The following is a 23,243-nucleotide window of genomic DNA, read 5'->3' as shown; positions in this document are numbered from 1 at the left end:
GAGATGCACTGAAGAAAGGTTATTAATTATGTCAGCTAGTACAGAAACCTGGAGCAGTAGCTGAATGTTAGGAGTTGGATGGAGGGGTTTAAAGGAGTAGCAGGTGGATCTTTTGGACAAGTTGAGTTTGGAGAGTGAATGCAGGGAGAGGAAGTGGAGGAGGCAACTGCGGATATGAACTCGAGTCTGAAGTATATCCTAAGCCACAATAACCTTTGAATTGCTTTTGTAGTGCAGATATTGTAGGCAAACATGGCAGTTAATTTGTGCACATAGCAAGATCCACAAAAAACAAATTAACGAAAGATCAGCTAAGTGGTTTTTGGTGCTGTTGATTGAGAAAGGGATGTTGAGTAGAATATTCACGAAAAATACGTGCTCATCTTTTGACAAGTGCCACAGGATATTTTGCGTCCTCCAAGCAGGGGATGGATTCAGTTTAATTTTTTATTCGAAAGCAGGAGTATAAGAATAAAGTATATACACTGCAGTGGATATACCGTTCAACAGCAAAAAACGGATAGGAGAGAAGATCACTGATCACAATATTGTTAGATTTATAGTATTATGGAAGAGGAGGAGGAATCAAATGTCAAGTTACTCAACTGGAACAGGGTTAATTTCAGTGACTTATAAAGAGAGCTGGCCCAAGTGGATTGGAATCAAAAGTTGGTAGATAAACAGTAAATGAGTAATGGGAGGGTTTAATCAAGGATGTAGATTGAGTACAGATAAGACACACTGCCCAAAGCTAATGATGACTAAAAATATAGAGGTTGAAACAAAACTGAAAAAGGAAGCTTTTGATAAATATCAGGTTCATAATTCAGCAGAGTACCAATCTGCATGCAAAACGTACATGGGAGAACTGAGAATGGGAATTCGAGGGGCAAAGAGAGCATGGGAGAATAGATTAGTTTATGGCATAAAAGGAAACCCAAAAACCTTTTGTAAACCTATAAATAATAAAAGGTTAGTCAAAGAAAGGGCAAGAGTCAGGGACCAAAAAGGAGTCCTTTCTTGGAGGCAGAGGTACTAAAGGAGCACTTTGCATCTGTCTTCAGATAAAGTGAATGCTACCAATTTCACAGTAAAGGAGGAGGTCATAGAGAAATTGAAAAGGAAATATTTAAATAGTTGGCAGCACTCAAAAGTAGAATAGTCACACAGTCAAGATGGAATGCATCCTTAATTACTGATGGAAGCAAGGATGGAATTTGTGGAGGCCTTGGGCACGATCTTCCAATCCTCCTTAGGTAAAAGTGGGCCAGAGGACTGAGGGGTTTCAAATTCTTACACCCATGTGCAAATTGGCGGAGGGGTATGAACATGAAAACAACAGACCAAGCATCTTAACATCAGTGATGGGGAAACTTTGAGATAATTATCAGAGACAAAAGAAATTGTCACTTGGAAAGATACAGATTGGTAAGTGAAAGTAGAACAGATTTGTTAAAGGCCAATCATGTTTGACAGGGCTCTTTGAAAGAACAGAGTGCGTGGCTGAGGGTAATGTGGTTGATGATGTATATATGGACTATAAAAAAACATTTGATGAAGTACCATGTTGGCAAAGTTGAAGCCCATGAGATTCAAGGGCTAATGGTTTTGTGGAAACATGATTGGCTACAGGACCACTGCTCTTTTTCATATTAATGACCTGAATTTGAATATACTAGGACATAATTTCAAAGTTTGTAAATGACATAAAACTTGGAAATGTAGTACATGGTGAGGATAGTAGCACGCTCCAGGAGAATATAGGCTGTCATTTTGCAGGAATTAGAAGCAATATAAACTACATTCTGCAATTTTTATGGGATGCAGAGACCCAGGTGTATATTCACAAATCTTTGAAGGTGAAAGGACAAAATGAGAAGGCTGTTAGAGAGACATAGAAATAGAGGCATTGAGTACAAAGACAAAGGAATTAAATGTTTATAAAACCCTGCTTAGGCCCAGCTAAAGTATTGTGTAATCACTTCTGGAACTTTTGGAAGGCTGTCAAAACCATAGAGAGAATGCAGAGCAGGATTACTAGAATGTACCAGGAATGAAAGCCTTCAGTTACATGGAGAGACTGAAGAAACTGGGGTTGTTTCCCTAGCGTAGAGGCGGTTAGGGGTGATTTGATTGAGTGTTCAAGATTGTGAAGAGTTTTGATTGAATAAGTAAGGAGAAACTTTCTACTGGCAGAATCATCAGGAACAAGAAGACACAGATTTACAACGATTGGGGAAAGGACCAGAGGTGACATGAGGAAAAAAAAAATACACGGTGAGGTATGATTTAAATGCATTGTGTGAAAGATCGATTGAATCAGATTCAATGCTAACTTTTAAAAAGGAATTTTGGATGAATAATTGGAGGAGGAAATTTGCAGGGGTATGGGAAAAGATCAGGGCAGTGCAACTATTGGATAGCTCTTTCAGTGAGCTAACACATGTTTTGAGATGATTGGCTTCCTTCTATCATTCTATGTGCAATTTATTTGGCTTGTATGCTTTGCTGAAGGTTGGTGCTGTGGTGATAAAATTGGAGCTTTGATTACTAAACCACATGAAACCACATTGTATAATTTTTATTTTGTTGCCCAATAGGGGTGTTCAAACTACAGTTGTGACCTGTGAAACTCTGCCCTTTTTGTCCTTTATTTCTTTCTTACTGCTAATGCTATTACAATTTTGTTGGCATGGAAGTTCCCAAAGGTGTCTTTTTACTGCCTCATTGGGGGATAAATCCAAAATCAGAATTCCAGGGAAGGCCATTCAAAATCTCGATCCTGTTTCACTGTTGAGTTAGATCTTTTTCTGATCTCGCTCCTTCAGGCATAAGCTTTGTTGGGGTGGCCAGTTTATTTGGGCAGCAGTACAGCCTGGATAAAAAGCAAATATAGAAATACCTGGAAAAATTCAGCAGATCTGGCAGCATCGGTGGAGAAGAGCAAAGTTGACGTTTCGAGTCCTCATGACCCTTCAACAGAACTAAGTAGAATGAGGACTCGAAATGTCAACTTTGCTCTTCTCCACCAATGCTGCCAGATTTTCCAGGTATTTCTATTTTTGTTTTGGATTTCCAGCATCCGCAGTTTTTTGTTTTTATATTAGTACAGCCTGGATGTTGGGCAGGACCCTACCCTGGGCTGTGGTAACTCCTCCCACCAGCTTGTTGAGTTCCTTGTCATTGCAGATGGCAAGCTGCAGTTGGCAGGGGATGATGTGAATCTTCTTGTTGTCCCGAGCCATGTTGCTGGCCAGCTCAGGGGTCTCGGCAATCAGGCACTCAAGGACGACGGCCAGGTAGACAGGCTCCGACCCCGACGCGCTCGGCATTGTGACTCTTGCGCAGCAGCCGGCAGATTGGCAGACCTGTACCTTAACTTATTCACCTGCCATTGATTCATATCACTTGACACAATTAACTGATGAAAACCTGTTGATCTAAGACTTATGAAAATTTCAATTGACTTAGAATTCTTAGCCTTTTGGAAGAGAGATCCAGACTGGCACTACTCTGTGTGAAAAACTGCTTCCTGATTTCATTTCTGAATAACCTGGCTTTATGTTTTAAGATTGTGCCCTTTTCTTCTGGATTACCCCATCGGAGATAATAGCTTCCCTTTATCTACTCTTATCGAATCCTTTTATCATATTATGGTTGGTTAGTATCAACAACTTGATGTTTGCATGTTAATGAGAAGCAAGATTTGAACTTTGTAGGTGACCTGTCAGAATCCATGATATACTCCAAGGTGGCCCGTGAAGACAAAAGGCTTAAGCCTTCAGTTATTACTCAAATATGCTGGGGTCATGAAAGAATTGAAATATCTTGAGTAGTGTACAGCAAAATGAAATTAGCCTTTAAATTGCTCCTGTACAGTCATTGTTTTATACTGCATAAGTATACTGTAGGATGCAAGAGGTTTGGTATAGTTTTATGCCTTTCATTTATCTGGCTTCACAGTGAACACAGCCTCCCATGGAGCTGGCGTGTGATTAATGCCTCTCTGTCTGCCTTAACAATGTGATGCTTTCGTTTTTAAAGTTCTGTAAATTACTTGAACCTTTATTTGGGCACTTGACGAGAAAAAATTTTGGTAGACAATAGTTTCAGTGTAACAAATTAACATTTGTTAAGCAATGAAGCAATACTTAACAACCAGGCAATAGTTTACAAGTCACACACAGCCCTTACTCTACAAAGCAGCCTTGGACCAGGTCGACGCTACTTCTGGCCTGACTTTTTTCTTTTATCTATCTTCCTTCTTCTGTGTGTACTTGTGCAATTGTGTACTGTATCCTATTAGAGAACCCTTTTTCTCCCTGTCTAGCTCTGGTGTCCAGGATTTTTCCTATATTTGATAAAAACAGTTGACTCATACCATTCAAAGCACATTCCTGGAAATGGAGTGGATGCTCATCTTGGGGTCAGACACAACACTAAGGTTACAAACCATCTGCCTCAGTTTCAGACGGTTGTCAGGGATGGAAATGGTGGTCATGGAACAAAGTTTGTACAGGGGACCAAAGACAACGATTTAGTTGGGGAGAAGTTTTGCTCATCCATTACTGAGATGCAGAGCAACAAAGCAAGGTCATGTTTAAGCTACATGGTGCTCTGGTCAGGCCACACCTTGAGTATGGCACCTAGTTCTAGCCACAAGACCTAGAGACAGCCATGCGGCTCTTCTCAGCGCTGTCAATGGTCTGAGTATTATCATTTTACACTGTTGTATAAAGAAACTGTGAAGTAGTGGAAGGATTTGCAAGTTGATTAATAGTTGAAAGGCCATGGTGAAAACCTTTGGAAGTCTCTAGTTCAGAGGGAGGTGGATGCTGAGTCATTGAATATATTCAAGATGAAGTTAGATATATATTTAGACAGGGATCGAGGAGTATGATGGGGAAGTGGTGTTTTTTGGAAAATTATACTATATTCATAAAATATCTAGCAGAACATTACAAAACATTTCTAAATTGCCATCACAGAAAGTACAATCATATTCAACTTTTACACATGAATCACGAGGTGCTTCAATGCAATCAATGAATATTACAATCATTTCAACATGGTCATTACAGACAGCGCAATGGTATTGGAGTTATCAACATACATAATGTTGCACTCTTGAGGTGTTTCAACACAATTGTAATACAATTACAATTCAATGCATACATACAATGTGAAACATACAGCCCAAGTGGTCTATACAATTCCCGGCCCTTCGGTGCACTCTGGCAGAAAGGTCTTAGACAGCGACCTTTCCCCATTGCGGTGGCTGCCCCAAGCTTTAGTGCGTCCCTCAGCATGTAGTCCTGGACCTAGGAATGTGCCAGTCTGCAACACTCAGTCGGGGACAGCTCTTTGCACTGGAGGACCAACAGGTTTCGGGCAGACCAAGAAGTGTCTTTCACCGAGTTGATGATCCTCCAGCTGCAGTTGATGTTTGTCTCGGTGGGAAAGTGGTGTTGAAATAGAAGATTAGCCATTACCTAATTGTATATCAGAGTAGACTCAAGGGGCCTATTTCTTTTGTATGTTCCTTTCGCAGCTATAACCATTATACCAGCCAATAGGGTGATTAATCCTACACAAGGGTTTTACGAGCTGTCACAATACGTACAATGATGGGGCGAGGATGAAGGAGCATCAGAAATGGGAAACTTTACTATCTGTCTAGTTAGATTACTCATTTTCTTCCATGCAAGCTTAATTTTCTTGAAATAATTTAATTGACACACTGCTACACATCCTGTCAGACTTTATTTCTACACCTAGAAGTATTCAGCTTAAAATCCAATTCATTGTTCATGTTACAATTCGCTGTTATTTGTCAATAATGAATAGTGGTTTCTTGCTGCAGAAACTTGCAAAGTGTAAGAAATACAGGGTCTTTATATATTTTTCTTTGTATTATGAATTTTAAGTACTGCACTTTATAAATATTTGTGTGGCCTTTAGCCAGCAAAGAGTTAACTGCTAGGCTGTGTTCTAATGAGAGATTACTGCTTACATTGATTAGGGGTAAAGGATGTCATGCAATGATTAAGAATAATATGCTGTATGAAACTAGACATTTATTCTTTATAGAGGCAAAGAGTAAGAAGTTGTAAGAAGTAGAACGATTAAATGAATATTAGAATAGTGCCTTGAATATAGGGACCGTATTAGTGATCTCCTCAGAGTGCATTTTTTAAACATTGGTACTCATTCCTATTGGTACATACCTGGTAGTCAAAACATTGTTTACTGAATTTCCAAGTTTCATGATATCTGCATACTTTGAAATTGTCCCTTGTACCTCAAGTCCAAGTCTTCAAAGTATATCTAAAATAGCAGTGATCTTAGTATGGAACACCTCTGTATACCTTACTCCAGTCCAAGAAACAGCCATTCACCACAACTCTGTTTTCTCTCTCATGGCAAGTTTTGTATCCATGCTACTACTGCCCTTTTTATTTCATGAACTTAAATTTTGCTAACAAGCTATTGTGTGATATTTTATCAAACACCTTTTGAAAGTCTATATGCACAGCATCAACAAAAGTGCCCTCATCTATCCTCTCTCTTACCTCATCAAAAAACACAAATTAAATTAATCAAAACGTTATTCCCCTTAGTAGCTCCAAGTCAGGTCTTCTTTCAGTCCATATTTGTCAAAGTGGCTGTTAATTTTCTCCCAGCTTATTTTATAAAGCTTCTCCACCAGCAGCATTAAACTAGAACAAAAACAAAAATACCTGGAAAAACTCAGCAGGTCTGACAGCATCTGCGGAGAGGGACACAGTTGACGTTTTGAGTCATATGACCCTTCATCAGAACTAAGACATGTAGAAATGAGATGAAATATAAGCTCGCCTTCTACTAGCTTATATTTAATCTCATTTCTATATATCTTTAGTTCTGATGAAGGGTCATACGGACTCGAAACATCAAGTGTATCCCTCTCCGCAGATGCTGTTGGACCTGCTGAGTTTTTCCAGGTATTTTTGTTTTTGTTCTAGATTTCCAGCATCTGCGGTATTTTGCTTTTATCATAGCAGCATTAAACTGATGCACCTGTCATGTTTATCTTACACCCTTAGTCAAAAAAAGGGGAGAAACATTTGTAATCCTCTAGTCCTTTAGCACTACACCTGTATCTAAGAATTGAAGGATTGCAGCATCTCTGCAATTTCTACTGTCGTAAATATCTGATTCCATAATTCATTTGTTTTAGAGGTATAGCTGTTAGTTTTAGGAATATAACTTTTAGTTTGGAGATTAAAGTGTTAAATGTAAGTTAAAGGGAAACACTTGGTTGAGAAACTGATAAACAGACCTAGTGCAATTACAGTTCAGAGTATTTAATGGGTCAGAATTAGAAGGGGGAAAACTTATACAATGTGTCACAGACATTTAAAAGGAGTTTCCCCAAAGTTGTCCATGAACAATGTATTTGTGTATTTTCCTACCCGTGAAGTGAGAAATTCAATTTAAAATGATCCGGTAGCAAAGCCTTTTTATTTAAAAAAAAAGATTATTTTATTTCATCCTATTGCTCTGGAAGTTACTTAAGAAAAGGTAAAGATACTAACACATACAAAGGTTAGTTACAAATCAAGATAAAATGATACTTATAAAAATGGGATCAGTTTAGTCTATATTTGGTGCAGGCCTGGTATTTTCTGAAGTTGCGATGTTATGTTGTCTGAAGTGAAGGCTTTGAAATTGCAGGATTGTCTTTGCAGCTGCGACGGCTTCCATCATTGAATTGCCAGAGGTTGCTTTAACAGGTGAGCTTAGTAGGTGAAATCAGGTTTACAGGGAGAAGGCTCCTTACTTCTGTTCTCCAGGTGTGGTACTTTTAGCTGCCTAGTTATTTTACAGCAGACCAGTAGCTGCCTTTCTCTGTCTCTCCCTTGTTTGAAACTTCTTCAAGATGGGTTCTCTATGGATCTCTCGGCTTCCTGCCCTTTTCAGTGTTTTTTGCAGGTAAGATAAGATGTCCGCTGTTATCATGTGACCTGTACAAATTGCCAAGTCATCTCCCACATAAGGCATCAACACTTCAAACAGCCCTTCTCCCATGTCCAGTTTTTAGCTTTTTGTCCTAGCCAAGGCACAACTTATGTTCTTACAATGAGGAGCCAACAAAACTTTGTTACTCGAAACGTCAACTCTTTTCTTCTCCGCCGATGCTGCCAGACCTGCTGAGTTTTTCCAGGTAATTCTGTTTTTGTTTTGAATTTCCAGCATCCGCAGTTTTTTTTTGTTTTTAAAACTTTGTTACCTCCTGGATGAGACCACAGTGAGCCCGAATTAAGTTAGGGATTGTGTTTTGTCTTCTCGGAAGAGGAGGCCTAGTCTGGAATCCAAAATTCGGTAGCTTGGAGCCATTTTGAAACAGTCTTTAAACTCAGCCCAAGGTTTTTTTTTAAATGTAACCTTTAAAACAGTTTTCTAACAATTTGTAACATAACTGCACACAGTAACAAATGGATGACCCATCTCTTCAAGTTTGCAATAGAGCCAGAAGGTCTATACTTAATAAAAAATGATGATTATTTTTGTAGTTCCCAGATAAAAAGAAACTAAAAGCAGTTGATTAACAAGGGAATTCCTTGGTAAGAATAGCAAGCCTGGAGAAAGCGTTTTAAACTCCATTAGAGATATAAATTATTCATAGGGTCACAGAATCAAAGGGATTGTTTTTAAGGTAAGATAATTAGTTTGTTTTTCTGTTTGGAAGATCCCAATGCATGCCTTATTGCTATGGCGATAGATTGCAGGAAACTGCCCTTTTGGGTGGAATTTGTGTGTTTTTCCTCACAGAAGTAAGCAGTGAGCAGTTTTGTTTAGGAACAGAGACGGTTGCAGCCCACTGAGTCAAGGGAACAAAAGAAGTAAATCTTAGCAGGACTTGCACCTTAAGCAGAGAAAATACTAGCTTCATTGTTCACTAAGCGGACTGTGGATGGCAGCTCGTGCTCAATTTGGAGACAGAGTTTGTGAGCAGAGAAAAGATCGGAAGATTTGTCTGACTTGGGGCTAGATAGAGGAAGTAATCCACAGTAAATCTCATAGCCTGAGTTTAGTTAGAGTTTATGAAGGGAAAAGAGGCTGGAAGATTTGTCTAGCTTGGAGCCAGAAGAAGAAATCTGCAGTACCCCTCACAATGAAAGGCAGCTAACCTTGTTGCAGTTGGAGTTCTGCTTAGAGAAGGCAGAGAAAGGAATTTGCCAAAAACTGTAGGACAACTGCAAACTAGCAGAATAGAGATATTAGAAATCAAGGAGGTTTCTAATTTTCTGTTTAATTCACTGCGCAGGAATTGAGTGTGAAGCCCAGGCTTGAACTAAAAAGTCCCAGACCTTACAAGGCAGCTGTGGAAAACTTTGAAATTGGCCAGAAGAAAGTGGATAGCCTTCGAGGCTCTGATAAGTAGCTAAAGATCTTTGGGGGGGGGGGGTGGGGGGGGGGGGGGGGGGGGGGGGGGGGGGGGGGGTGGCGAGGAGGAAGTCTGAAAAGGGGGAGGTTGAGTTCAGGATTTCAGTTTTAAAGTGTAAGTGATTGTGTTTATTGTTTTGATATTGTAAAGCATAATTGATGATAGTGTTTGCTTTGTTTGATTCGTGCATAGCAAAAATTATTTATTTAAGCTGTGGAATCTTGTGGTTTCATTCTTTCAGTAAGTAACAGCGATTTCAAAAGGTAAAACTCAACCATGACTTTGCCTCCACCAATTGATCTATTTTAGCTAATTCTAATTTTAGCTGCTAATCGGCCTCACCGCTTCTCTGATAGCCCTTTTATTTTAATATGCCTATAGAAGACATTTGGGCTCCCTTTTATTTTACCTGCCAATCTATTCATACTGCCTCTTTGCCCCTCATTTCCTTTTTTTCCACTTCTTCTCTGTTACCTTTTATATTTAACCTGATTCTTCCTTGTATTATCAAACTGACAGCTGTCATAAACTCCCCTTTTCTACTTCTCTCTACTCTGTCATCCTTAGCCATCCATGGAGCTCTGACTTTGGTTGACCTCCCCTTCTCCCTTTGTGGGAATGTATCTAGAGTATGCCCAAACAATCTACTCTTTAAAGGCCACCTATTGCTGTATTACAATTCTGTCTGCAAGTCTTTGATTCCAATTTACCAAGGCCAGATCCCTCTTCAATTTGAATCACCCCTTACCTGAAGTATTTTTATTCTAGATTGATCCTTGTCCTTCTCTATAAAACCAATCAGCACCTAATGATAGTATAATCTCTCTTCCTAAGATTATCTTCCACTGTGACATTCTCCACCTCATTCTTCAGAACTGGATCCTGTAATCCTCCCTGGTTGGGCAAGAAAACTACTGATCAAGAAATTTACCTAAAGACATTTCAGAAATTCCTTCCCGCTGCCCTTAACACAATCACTGCCCCATTCAATATTGTGGTAGTTTAAGTCTTCCATTAACCTAATGGTTCATGCACCTCTGTGATTTTCCTGCATATCTGTTCCTCTATCTCTTCACTATTTGATGGCCTATAACGTATACCAAGTAGCATAATCGCTTCTTCCAATGTTTCTCAACTTCAACCAAATAGATTCTGTCCTTGATTCCTCAAGGACATTCTCTCATTCTACATAACATCTTCCTTAATCAAATTTCTAACCCTCTTTTCTTTCCCTGTCTTCCCTGAATACGTTGCCCCGGGGAATATTAAGTATCTAAGTGTCCCCTTTTTTGTGCCAGGTCTCCATTATCGCTGTATTATATTTCCACATGACTGTGTTTGCACCTGTGGCTCACCAACCTTATTAACCACACTTCATGCATTTACAAACAACAATTCCAAATCTAATTTAGACCTCCTTGTAATTTCTGTGATACCACCTAATTCTGTTATTTCTCTCTCAGCCCTCTGGACCGGTGTTGATGGAAATAGAACTTGCCTGTCTGTCCTCACTGTCTTAATTCCCAATTACTATTTGGTCTTACCTTTTGCAGTCCCCACCTCTCCCAGTCATGCAGTCCTTTACATTATGATGCCAGATTTGAAACTTGCTGTCTTTCAAGACGTTGTCACCAGTAATTAATGCTGAATACTAGTTTCCAGGTGCCACACATCTGGAGGAGTATTTGCCAAATGTGTTTGCCATCATGACCTGCTTGGCCATCATATTTACCTAATATGCATAGTATTATTAGTCAATACAGTTGCCATATATACCTTTATTTGTAATATTTACCTGTCTCTGTATTATCTGTTTACCGTATTTACTAACATACTTGGCATATTTGAAGATTGCTCCATCTTTGTTTTAGGGCTTAATTTACAAGCCACTGCTTTTAAAGCCGTGTTATTTGCTGGGCACTTAATGAGATTTTATATTTTTTTTCTGCAGGGAGTAAAAGCACTGGACAGCCACTAAACCAGAATGACCTGGCCATCCTGCTGAATCTGTTGAGATCCAAGAACAGTCTTAGCTTGGCACATCTTGCTCAAATCCTAAATATTAAAGTGAACCCTGAGACTCAGCAGCAACTCAGCACAGTTAACCTTCCAGCTGGAGTCCTGGCAGCAGCTGCTAAGCAGCAACAAGAAGTAGAAAAACTACCACTGGTAACATCATCTGTGACAGCTCAGCCTCTGCCACCTGCAACACAGCCAGCACCGAAAAGTGAGCCTGATGCTGCTCAGGCCGCCATCCAGAGTGCACTTGCTGTTTTACTAGCTCAACTGATTAAGACACCACAGCCAAAAGAAAAAGAAATTGTCACAGAGACAGAGAGTACTGCCACCGATGTTGAGGTACCCACTCAACCACCAGAACCTCTGGATCCTCCTGAGCCTGTCGCTGCTATAGCCGGTATGTTAGCATGTAATCTCTTTCACTTCATATGAATTTGTTTTCGTTATTGCTACCAATGATGACATTTGTGGTAGTTCTCTTTGCACATGTTATACAAGCGAAGGTCATCTTAATGGCGCGATTTTCTTCCCTCCTCCCATGTTCCTATTCTTATTGTGTAAGTCTAACTAGTAATAGTCATGGAGGTCTACAGCATAGAAAAAGGCCCTGTGGGCCATAGTAAGTTTCATTTGAGCTTGTGAAGTATCACAACTGAGCCTACCCGTGTCCTTGCCTGTCTTTTGTGTATGCTTTTTTTAAACTGGATTGCTGAATAATAATTGCAGCAAGAATTTTGTGTCAGCTTGTACACTTTTTAGTGGAGACCAAGGTGTTCACACCCACTGCCTAGATGAGAACAATGTATTCAGTACAGATGAGGGACCTTGCTGGTCTATATGAAGCAGCACTACACCACCAAATGTTCTCTCCATTTGAGCTGGTAGGGCATTCAATGTCCAAAAATGAGACTTCTGTGTAACAGGGGATATGAGAGTGATTGCCCTTGATATCAAGGCAGCATTTGACCAATGTGGCATCAAGGAGCCCTGGCAAAATTGAAGTCAATGGGAATTGGGGAAAAGCTCCATTGGTTGGAGTCATACCTAGCATAGAGGAAGATGGTTATTGGAGGCCAAATATCTCAGTCTCAGGACATGGATCCAGGGTAGTATCCTAGACCCAACCATACTTCATTAATGACCTTCCTTCCATCATTAGGTCAAAAATGTGGATGTTCACTGATGGCTGCACAATGTCTAGTATGATTTGCAGCTCATCAGATACTGAAGCAGTGCGTGTTCATGTGCAGCAAGACCTGGACAGCATTCTGGCTTGAACTGATAAGTGGTAAATAACATTTGCACAATACAATTGAAAGACAATGACCATCTCCAAAAGAGAAAATCTGACTATCTCCCTTTGAAATTCAGTGGCATTACCATTGCTGAATCTCCCACTATTAATGTCCTGGGAGTTACAACTGATCAGAAACTGAACTGGTCCAACCATATAAACACTGGCTACAAAAGCAGTTTAGAGGTTGGCAATTCTGAGGATTGTAACCAACAACCCACCTCCCCAAAGCCTCTCCTCCAACTACAAGGCATAAGTCAGGAGTGTGATGGAATGCTCTTCACTTGCTTGGATGAGTGTAGCTCCAATAACACCCGAGAAGCTCAACGCCATCCAAGGCAAAGCAGGCCACTTGTTTAGCACCCCATCCACCAATTTAAACATTTGCTCCCTCCACAACCAATGCACAGTGGCAGCAGTGTATACTATATACAAAATGCACTGCAGCAATTCACCAAGGCTCCTTCAACAGCACCTTCCAAACCTGTGACCTTGACAACCTAGAAGGTCAAGGACAGTAGATGCATGGGAAAACCACCACCTGCAAGTACCCCTCCAAGCCCCATACGGTCCTGACTTGTAACTATATTGCCATCCCTTCACTGTCGCTGGATCAAAATCCTGGAACTCCCCAACAGCACTGCGGATATACCTGCACCAGATGGACTGCAGCAGTTCAAGACCATCACCTTTTCAAGGACAATTAGGGATGGTAACAAATGCTGCCCCTGTCAGTGATACCACATCCCATGAAGGAACAAGAAAAAGTTCTTGAGACTTCAGATGGAGTAAATGTAATTAAAACTTGCCTTCAGTCAGCTGCACCTTTACAGGAATCCTTTTTGCTCTGTGACGAGAACAGGGCAAATGCACAAACTGACTAGATCCAGCGATATATTCAATGTGCCATCTTGCCTAGATGGTTTCTGTTGTGCATGGTGTTTGCATTTAGAAGTTAACCAGGTCAAAGGATGACTAGGTCAGACTCTAGACTTCCAAGAATATTTGACTCACTAGCACCTTGAAGGAAGCAGCAGGACATACCAATGTGTTATGTATAGGCCAAACCTCCAGAGAGATGTTATAAAGGAAAGCAGTTGATTTCACAGTCTGTACAATGAAAGGGCTTTTCTGACACAGATTTGAGTTTGACTAGGAGACGAATAGCAAGTATTCTCAAAGTCCATTTTACTCAAAAAATTAATTAGAATCATATAGCACAGAAGGAGACCATTCGACCCATTATGCCCATGCTGGCTCTTTGAAAGAACTGCTCAGTCCCATTCCCCTGCACTTTGTCCATAGTGCACAAATTTTTCCTTTTCAAGTATGTATCTAATTCCCTTTTGAGAATTATTAGTGCATCTGCTTAAACCACCTGGGCAGTGCTTTCCAGATCATTATAACTCGCTGCATTAAAAAAAACATTTCTCCTCATATCCCCTCTGGTTCTTTTGCCAGTTCCTTCAGTCTGTGTCCTCTGCTTACAACCTTCCTGCTAGTTGAAACAGTTTCTCCTTAAGCACTCTATCAAACCCCTCAATTTTAAATATCTCTATCAAATCTCCTCATAGCAATCTCTGCTGTAAAGAGGACAATCACAGCCTCTTTAATCTCCTCAGTTAAATGAAGCCCCTCAGCTCTAGTACCATTTTAGTAAATCTCCTCTGCACCCTTTCTAAGGATATGGCATCCTTTTTAAAGTGTGGTACCCAAACTTGGACATAACACTCCATCTGAGGCTTAACTGGTGATTTATAAAGGTTGAGTGATCTCCATGCATTTGTACATTTTATGCCACTTACGTATAAAGCCCAGCGACCTGTCTGCTTTTTTTATATATAGTCTAATCAAATTGTTCCCCAATCTCTAAAGATTTGTGTTAGTGGACTTCCAGGTCTCTGTTCCTGCAACCTGGAGTGTCTCTTTGTTTTATTATTTCTGTGTATTGAATGTAATCTCTTAACTGTTAAATTCAGTCTGTACACATTGGTTTGATAATGTAGTATTTAACATCTCCCGAAGGTGACGGGAGAATGCGAAGATCAATCCATCTGATCTCTGGTGCCTGATATTGCAACATTACAATAAAACTGTATAGTGCTCTGGTCAGGTAGCACATTGGGTACTTTGTATTCACTGTGACACAAGAGAGACATTTGAGCCTTGGAGGCAGTTCATATAAGAGCCATGACTCTGATCCCCATCATGTTATGAGGAGAAACTTTAGCTTTTGAGTCTTAAAAAGAGTTGTGTGAGAGGCAACCTTAAATGCAAGATGGTAAACTCTATAGAAAAGGTAGATTCAGAAAAATTACCTCAAACTGAACTCCTTGTAGGTGAAGGTGATACTGGTCAAACTAGTAAGAGGTAAATTTACAGCTGAAATCATGAATACAAATATGATCACTGAATACACCCTGGGTAAAGTGGTGGGGACAAAAACCAGGAAATCACTGAAGAAACAGCTGCCTTAATCTGTAATTATTTTGTGAGATTTGAAAAGGATCATAGTTCATTCTGAGCATAGCAGTTATAAGGGCACAGGCATGGTACATTGGTGAGCCTGTCTGCTTATGGAAGCTCTTTTGCTGAGAGCCAGAGATGGAAACCAATAGGAGAAAGTTCAGGGATCTGCATTTAGGAATTTTCTCTGAGCTCATTGCAAAGAAACTACGCAATTTAGTATTTTGGGCTTTTGACCAATTTGGTTTTATCATTAATTTTGGGTATAAAGTAAGGTTAATGCATTTGATTCATGTATGACCTTATAAAGTTACACCCTTCCCATATATCTTTGCTATGCATAATTGTCAAAAATTCTAATGTATGTAGTTTCAGATTTCAACGATGACTCTACTAGACAGTTGGATCTTAGCATCCCAGACCAATCACCTGTACATGAACATCCTCGAATCCTGCCTCCAGACCAGAGACCTCCGGAGCCACCAGAGCCACCACCTGCATCAGCAGATGGGAACTTTCAGGCAGAGGAGCAGCAAAGTACCATTCCTTGCTCCACAAACGATCCAACTGCAGGGGTGAAGGCAGCCCTTTTAGAGCTTTTAGCTCATCACCAAGCCCAGGAACAGGGACAGACAGCTGTTGACTATCGAGCAAGTGGTAACCTTAGAACTGCTGCAGATTACGGGGATGGATTTGGGGCATCCTGTTCGTCTAATAACTTCAATAGTGATGGGTACACCAGCAGACTTGGCAGCAGTGGGGGAAGGGGCACCTTCCTGGGTAGTGCGGATGCCCCCAGTCACTCGCTTCTGGATAATGTATCGTCTGCATTCAGTGCTCCATCATCTCATGCTAGTAGTGCGCACTTGCATTCTGGCTACTCAGAGGCCTTTTCTAGCTCAGTCACAGGTTATGGAGAAGGGATTAGTTATCTCAGCAGCAGTGCTATGCAGTTTACAGGAGATAAAGACCACAGATTTGAATACAGTCGTGGTGCTCTGCCCCCGTTGGGCAGTAGTGGAAGTAATCCAGGAGCAATACCTGAAAGTACAAACAGTGCAAATGTGCCTCTTGCCACAAAACTGCAGAATTATGGGTATGTTGCCAACAGACAAGAGAACCTAGCTGCCAGTGGCCCTCTTCATGGACAGAGCTGGGGATCCCCTGGGCGTGGAGCAGGTTATTCTCATGCTTACAGTGGCCGTATCAGCACATCAACAATAGGAGGACGAGGGAGAGGTTTACCATATTGATTTACAAACCAGACTTCATATAGTATACATGAATGATACACTGATAAACAGCTGGGAAGTCCTCTGTATAGCTGTGGTTTGTACCAGGGATTTTTTTTTTTTAATGTAAAATGTACATTTGAATACAAAAGTTATTAGATTTGACAAATTTGAAGTATTCCATTGCAAAACCAATTTGTACATGCGGAGAAGTAATGAAGAAAACACTAGGCTTCTCTCATGAACTGCAATATTTTTCTTCATCCTCCGTTCTGCAATTCTGTTTTTTAAAAGATTATTTTTATGATTGTACATCACTTTTTCCCTTTTGACTGGTTATACCCGTTTGTATTATAGCAGTTTTGAAGAGAATGGTGTTTCTAGGCTGGCTGACTTTTGAGGTACTTGTGACTAAAACCTAGCAAGACCGTGGTCATAAGGTTGGCAAGAATTCTGTACATTAAGTGCTTTTATGAGTTTGGACCAACTGTCTACTATCTGTGAGCTGCTAGACTCTGCAAGGCTCTTAAGTAGTGTGCTTTTTTAAAAAAAATCTTCTTATTGGCAGGTTGCTGTCAGTTCTTAAGCTTGGCGTTATTGAAGAAAATGTGGTTAATTCACATTGTATCTGAGCTAAATACACCAATTTGGTTTACCCTATTTATATAAGGACAGCAGGTATGCGGTCCTTTTTTTAAAAAGTAAGTTGTCAGAAGCTTTGAGTAAAGTCCATGCAAACTGAATTGTTGCCTTGTTTTGTAGTTCAACTTTTATCAGACAATTCTTACTAAAACAAAGGAAATACAAAAATAAAAAGCAGCAAACACCTGGTTGCATCAGTATTTTCTGTGGGTCTTTCTATTCATTCATTTGGGCTGTTTACTTCTGCCTTTTATCAAAAATGACTTGCATTACATAATGCTGCCTGGTAATCACAAGCTTGGTTTAGAAAAAAGGGCACCTTCAGTGGAGATTTATGCACATTGGTGAACTTATCCCCAAGGTAATTCCTACATCACAAAATATGGTGATGTCCTTTGCATTGATAGTTATGGTTTGAAGCAAAACTTCATGTATGTGATGACTAATACTTCTGAGAAATGAGGGCTTGTACTTCAATTACTAACCAAGATCATAAACCCACTTGAGTTACACCTTGGCTGTTTTTTAGAGGTCCTGTGACCTTGTTCATTTAGCAGTATTCATTATCTGTTATAAATAATCTAAAATTGTCAGAGGCAAACTGTAACGGAAGAAGTTGATGTGTACAGTTATACTTGTTCTGGGCATATTTATTTAAATGTGCTTCTGCCACCAGAAGATGGAACCGGTTCCATTTTTAAAATTCAATATTTAATGGACTTTTTGTTTCTGAATTTTTGTCCTTCAGCCATAAGAGACCTTAACATGAATTGCAGCCAAAACTCATCACGAAGTTGAAGTTTCCCAGATATATTGAACTGTCAAGAATTCCTGCTGTTTAATTTGTATGGAAGTTATAAGTTGTATGCAGAGGTCAGTGTGTTTTTGGTAGACAGGATCATTTGTAGGACAAGATGCTCCTGGTCCTGATTCACTGATCTGCTGAAGATATTCCATTCGACCACCAGGTCTTCCTTTGCTTAATCAGCATTAGGTATCATTTCGGTGAAATAGCTGCTGTATGTTCCATTGGCATGCCTGACTTTACAAACTTAGATATTTTGTATTGGTTCAATCCCAGAAAAAGCATGTTCATGGCCATGCACCAGTGAAAATTAATGCCAAAATTAATCCTTTACACTGTGGCATGTCAAGTGATATAATCTGCAAACGCACCAACTTAGTTAATTTGTTTGTAGCAAATTTACAACCATAAACTAATCTGGCATGGATGTACAAAATTATAACCCTATTGATCTCAAAAGTGCTGTTTCAAATACACAGGATATTGCTGTTCAGTGGGAGAAAATTGGTATGTGTGCTGAATTGCAGATTTTCCAGAGTCGTGTGTAAGTTTTGGAAGCATTATTTTCCCCACTAACAAGATAATCCTGTTTTGATTCAGTTACAGTTTCTGTACTCTGAAAATTTTGTTGATTGAAATAATAAATGTACATTTCAAGTTTATTTTGTATTGCTCCATTTCCTGTGCCCGCACTCTTGACCTTTATGCTTACAGTATAATAAAAGATCTCAGGTGCCCAAACGTTACAGGACATCCATATTTACTGTGGTGAAATAACGCTGTCCAGTACAGGAAACCTTGTTACATATGTATAAATTGATACCTGTATTTTTTTTAATTTTCACTGTCATGCATAGAAGGTACAGGTTAGAAATCATTCCAAAATTGTAATATACTCGGGGATAAATGGACACATTCATATTTTAATGCAAACCCAGGTTAAAGTGTTTGCCCTCCCAAGCTAAATCAGTTTTATTTTCAAATTTTCAGGATGTCTTCTATTTCATCTCCACTTCAGAAGAATTCAAAAAAGAAAAAAACTATTTATACTGTAATATGTTTTATGAATACTATGGCCTTTTCAAAGAGTTTCACGTAATTTGTTAAAAGATTGAATTCTGGCATTGTAATTTTGTATGGATCTGTAAATAAAGATGGAGATTAATTTCTGCAGAGCCTCTGTTTGTCTACAATACCTCTGGATGTTGGAATGGATACGGTTTTGGTTGTCGATCTGCTGAATATTGAGCCAAATAGCAGCCAGCAGTTTAAATCTGCTCTAGTTGTGCATAAGTATTTATATGGCCAAGAAAGGTTTTATTGATATTTAAGGATCCTTAAAAGATTAGAAAGTGGCTCAAACATAGATAAGAGAAAATTCACAGGCAGTTTAAGGGGCACAAAATGTGGTGAATGTTTGAAAAGGATTGACAAAAGGGGGTGGTGAAGGCCGATTCATGGAACGATTGAATAAGTATTTAAGAGAATCAATGATTGAAGGCCTTAGTATCAGTTTTTGAAACTAGACAGATGGACAGCAGCCTTTTTTCTGTAATAGGCTTTATAAATGAAAGTTTAAATCAATAAGCTGAGCTTTATTACATTTTGTTAGGGTATTTTACATTTTCTGCTTTTCATGTTCTCTCTATGCCACTCAAAAAAACCCTTATTGATATTTAAGTAATTTAAATTCCATCAGAATATAATACTTAGTCACTTGGTAGTACAAAACTTCAATATTGCTGAAAAGATAGACATGCTGCCGAAGCTTTTCATCTTGCGCTCATCAAGACAAATGCTAGAATGCCAAATTTCAATCACAATTATACAAAAGAAGAAAAGGGTGCTCTGACTCTTGACTGGCTGATGCATTGCCATGGAGAAAGCAACAAGGAGTTATAGGCTCCCGAAACTCCTAGGTAATTCAAAAAAGGTTCAAGGCTTGATCAAATTCCTTTTGTTTGTAGAAAACACATGCCTGTGTATGTATTTATGTCACTTCTAGCAAGTGTAAATGAGTCACATTACGAGCTCAATTGATCATTTTAAATTGGCTGTTAGTTCTTCTCAAACAAAAGGAATATGGTCAAGCCTTGTGCCTTTTTTGAGTTACCTGGGAGTTTGGGGAGCCTGTAGTTCCCCATTGCCTTTTCCATGTCAACATCTCAGCCAATCAGAGTTGATTTGTCAACCAGCCAGCACCCCTTTCTCCTGTAGTATAGATTGTTCTGATAGTTTGAAATTTGGCATTCTTGTGTTCGCCCTGATGAGGGCAAGATGAAAAGCTTTGGCAACATGTCTCTCTTTTGAGCAACATAAAACTTTAACCAGCTTTCTGTAGTCAGGCTCCAAGCTTTTGAAAATGGCAACATTAAAAAGGAAGAACAGAAAAAACAGCCCCTTATTGATAGTTAAGTCATTTAAATTCCATCAGAATATAACACTTAGTCATTTAGTAGTATAAAACTTAAATATTGCTCCACTAATTAGAGTTAATATTGTTAAAGAAACAATCACAGCTGGGAGAAGGGATGATACATTAGAAGGACCATCAAATGAGGTATTGGGGTTGAACTGTGGAACAAAACAAAGGGGCAATCCCATTTCTGGATGTATATTATAGATTCCCAGTCAGAGGGAGCTAGAAGAACAAATTATGTAGTCAAAATGCTGAACCAATAAAGCAGTAACAGGGGATTTAAACTACTCATATTAATTGGGATAGAGTCAGTGTGAAAAGTATAGAAGGAGCAGAATTCTGAAAATGCACTCAGGAGAATGTTTTTAGCCAGTACATTAGCCCAACAAGAGAAGGGACAGTTCTGGGCTTAATTTTAAGGAATAAAGCTGGACAGATGAGAGGGATATCAGTGGGAAGCATTTTGGTGGTAGTGATCATAATTCAGTTAGATTTAGCATAGTTATGGAAAAGCATAAAGATAGACCAAGAGTAAAAGTTTTAGAATAAGGCAGAAAAGGGAAGCTTATGCCAGATGCTAAGAACTAAATACTGCAGAATGTCTAGAGGAATATAGAAAGTACAGGGGTGAAATTAAGAAGGAACTTAGAAAAGCAGAGATTGGGCATGAAAAATTATTAGCAAGTAAAATCAAGGAGAAAACAGGTGTTTTATAACTATAAAAGAGCAAGGGGAAAAATAAGGAAAGTGGGCCGATTAAATTAATACTTTGTGTTGATTTTCATAGGGAATGATTAAAGAGGAATGTGAAATATTGGATTTGTTAAGGGAACGTTGTGTCAGACTAGACTATATTTTTTGAGATAACAAAGAGGGTTCAGAATCAGAATCATAGTGCAGAAGAGGCACTTCGGCCCATCGAGCCTGCACCGACACGTGAGAAACACCTGACCTACCTACCTAATCCCATTTACCAGCACTTGGCCCATAGCCTTGAATGTTATGACGTGCCAAGTGCTCATCCAGGTACTTTTTAAAGGATGTGAGGCAACCCGCCTCCACCACCCTCCCAGGCAGTGCATTCCAGATGGTCACCACCCGCATGGGTAAAATTTTTCCTCACATCCCCCCTAAACCTCCTGCCCCTCACCTTGAACTTGTGTCCCCTTGTGACTGACCCTTCAACTAAGGGGAATGGCTGCTCCCTATCCACCCTGTCCATGCCCCTCATAATCTTCTACACCTCGATCAGGTCACCCTTCAATCTTCCCTGCTCCAACGAAAACAACCCAAGTCTATCCAACCTCTCTTCGTAATTTAAATGTTTCATCCCAGGCAACATCCTAGTGAATCTCCTCTGCACCCCTCCAGTGCAATCACATCCTTCCTATAATGTGGCGACCAGAACTGCACACAGTACTCCAGCTGTGGCCTCACCAAGGTTCTATACAACTCCAACATGACCTCCCTACTTTTGTAATCTATGCAAGTGTCCCATATGCCTTTTTCACCACCCCACTAACATGCCCCTCTGCCTTCAGAGATCTATGGACATACACACCAAGGTCCCTTTGTTCCTCAGAACTTCCTAGTGTCATGTTCATTGAATACTTACTTGTCAAATTACTCCTTCCAAAGTGTATCACCTCACACTTTTCAGGGTTAAATTCCATCTGCCACTTATCTGCCCATCTGATCATCCCGTCTATATCTTCCTGTAGCCCAAGACACTAAACCTCACTATTAACCACCCGGCCTATCTTTGTGTCATACGCAAACTTATTAATCCTACCCCCCACATAGTCATCTATGTTGTTTATATAAATGACAAATAATAGGGGACCCAACACAGATCCCTGTGGTATGACACTGGCTTCCAGTCACTAAAGCATCCTTCTGTTATCACCCTCTACCTTCTACAACTAAGCCAATTTTGAATCCACCTTATCAAATTACCCTGTATCCCATGTGCATTTGCCTTCTTTATAAGACTCCCATATGGGACCTTGTCAAAGACTTTGCTGAAATCCATATAAACTACATCAACTGCACTACCCTCAACTACAAACCTGGTCACCTCCTCAAAAAATTCAATGTTAGGCATAACCACCCTATGGCAAAGCCATGCTGACTATCCCTGATCAAACCTTAACAAAAACAGAATTACCTGGAAAAACTCAGCAGGTCTGGCAGCATCGGCGGAGAAGAAAAGAGTTGACGTTTCGAGTCCTCATGACCCTTCGACAGTTCTGTCGAAGGGTCATGAGGACTCGAAACGTCAACTCTTTTCTTCTCCGCCGATGCTGCCAGACCTGCTGAGTTTTTCCAGGTAATTCTGTTTTTGTTTTGGATTTCCAGCATCCGCAGGTTTTTTGTTTTTATCCCTGATCAAACCTTGCCTCTCCAAGTGGAGATAGATACTCTCCTTCAGAACTTGCTCTAATAGTTTCCCTACCACTGACGTGAGACTCACTGGCCTGTAGTTCCCTGGTTTATCTCTACAACCCTTCTTAAACAGAGGAACCACATTAGCTGTTCTCCAGTCCTCTGGCACCTCCCCTGTGGCCAGAGACGAATTAAAAATTTGGGTCAGAGCCCCTGCGATCTCCTCCCTTGCCTCCCTCAGCAGTCTGGGACACAAATCATCTGGACCTGGAGATTTGTCCACTTTTAAGCCTGCCAACACCTCCAATACCTTGTCATTCCCCATATCAATTTGCTTAAGAACCTCGCAGTCTCCCGAGTTTGATACCTTTATCCTCATTCTCTTGGGTGAAGACGGACGTGAAGTTCAACACTCTAGTGATGTCCTCTGGCTCCACCCACAGATTGCCCCCTTGGTCCCTTATGGGCCCTACTCTTTCCCTGGTTATCCTCTTCCCATTGATATACTTATAGAATATCTTGGGATTTTCCCTACTTTTACCAGCCAGAGC

At 40.0% G+C, this 23,243-nt stretch overlaps 1 protein-coding gene across 4 annotated transcripts in view; it reads left to right on the top strand.

The window, feature by feature from the left end:
- Positions 1-19,057, top strand: part of cdk13 (cyclin-dependent kinase 13) — a 92,458-nt gene extending 73,401 nt beyond the window's left edge. For 2 of the 4 annotated variants that reach the window (XM_041189492.1, XM_041189490.1), the window contains 3 exons: positions 2,197-2,277; positions 11,382-11,846; positions 15,579-19,057. In XM_041189492.1, the coding sequence (XP_041045426.1) occupies positions 2,197-2,277; positions 11,382-11,846; positions 15,579-16,462 (1,430 nt within the window). In that variant the 3' untranslated portion in view covers positions 16,463-19,057. The remainder of the gene's footprint in view (positions 1-2,196; positions 2,278-11,381; positions 11,847-15,578) is intronic. The other 2 variants (XM_041189493.1, XM_041189491.1) reach the window with 1 other exon arrangement.
- Positions 19,058-23,243: the final 4,186 nt, after the last annotated feature.

This window comes from Carcharodon carcharias, chromosome 6, assembly GCF_017639515.1.
Source record: "Carcharodon carcharias isolate sCarCar2 chromosome 6, sCarCar2.pri, whole genome shotgun sequence".
NCBI lineage: Eukaryota > Metazoa > Chordata > Chondrichthyes > Lamniformes > Lamnidae > Carcharodon > Carcharodon carcharias.
This window is presented reverse-complemented; position numbering and strand designations above follow the sequence as displayed.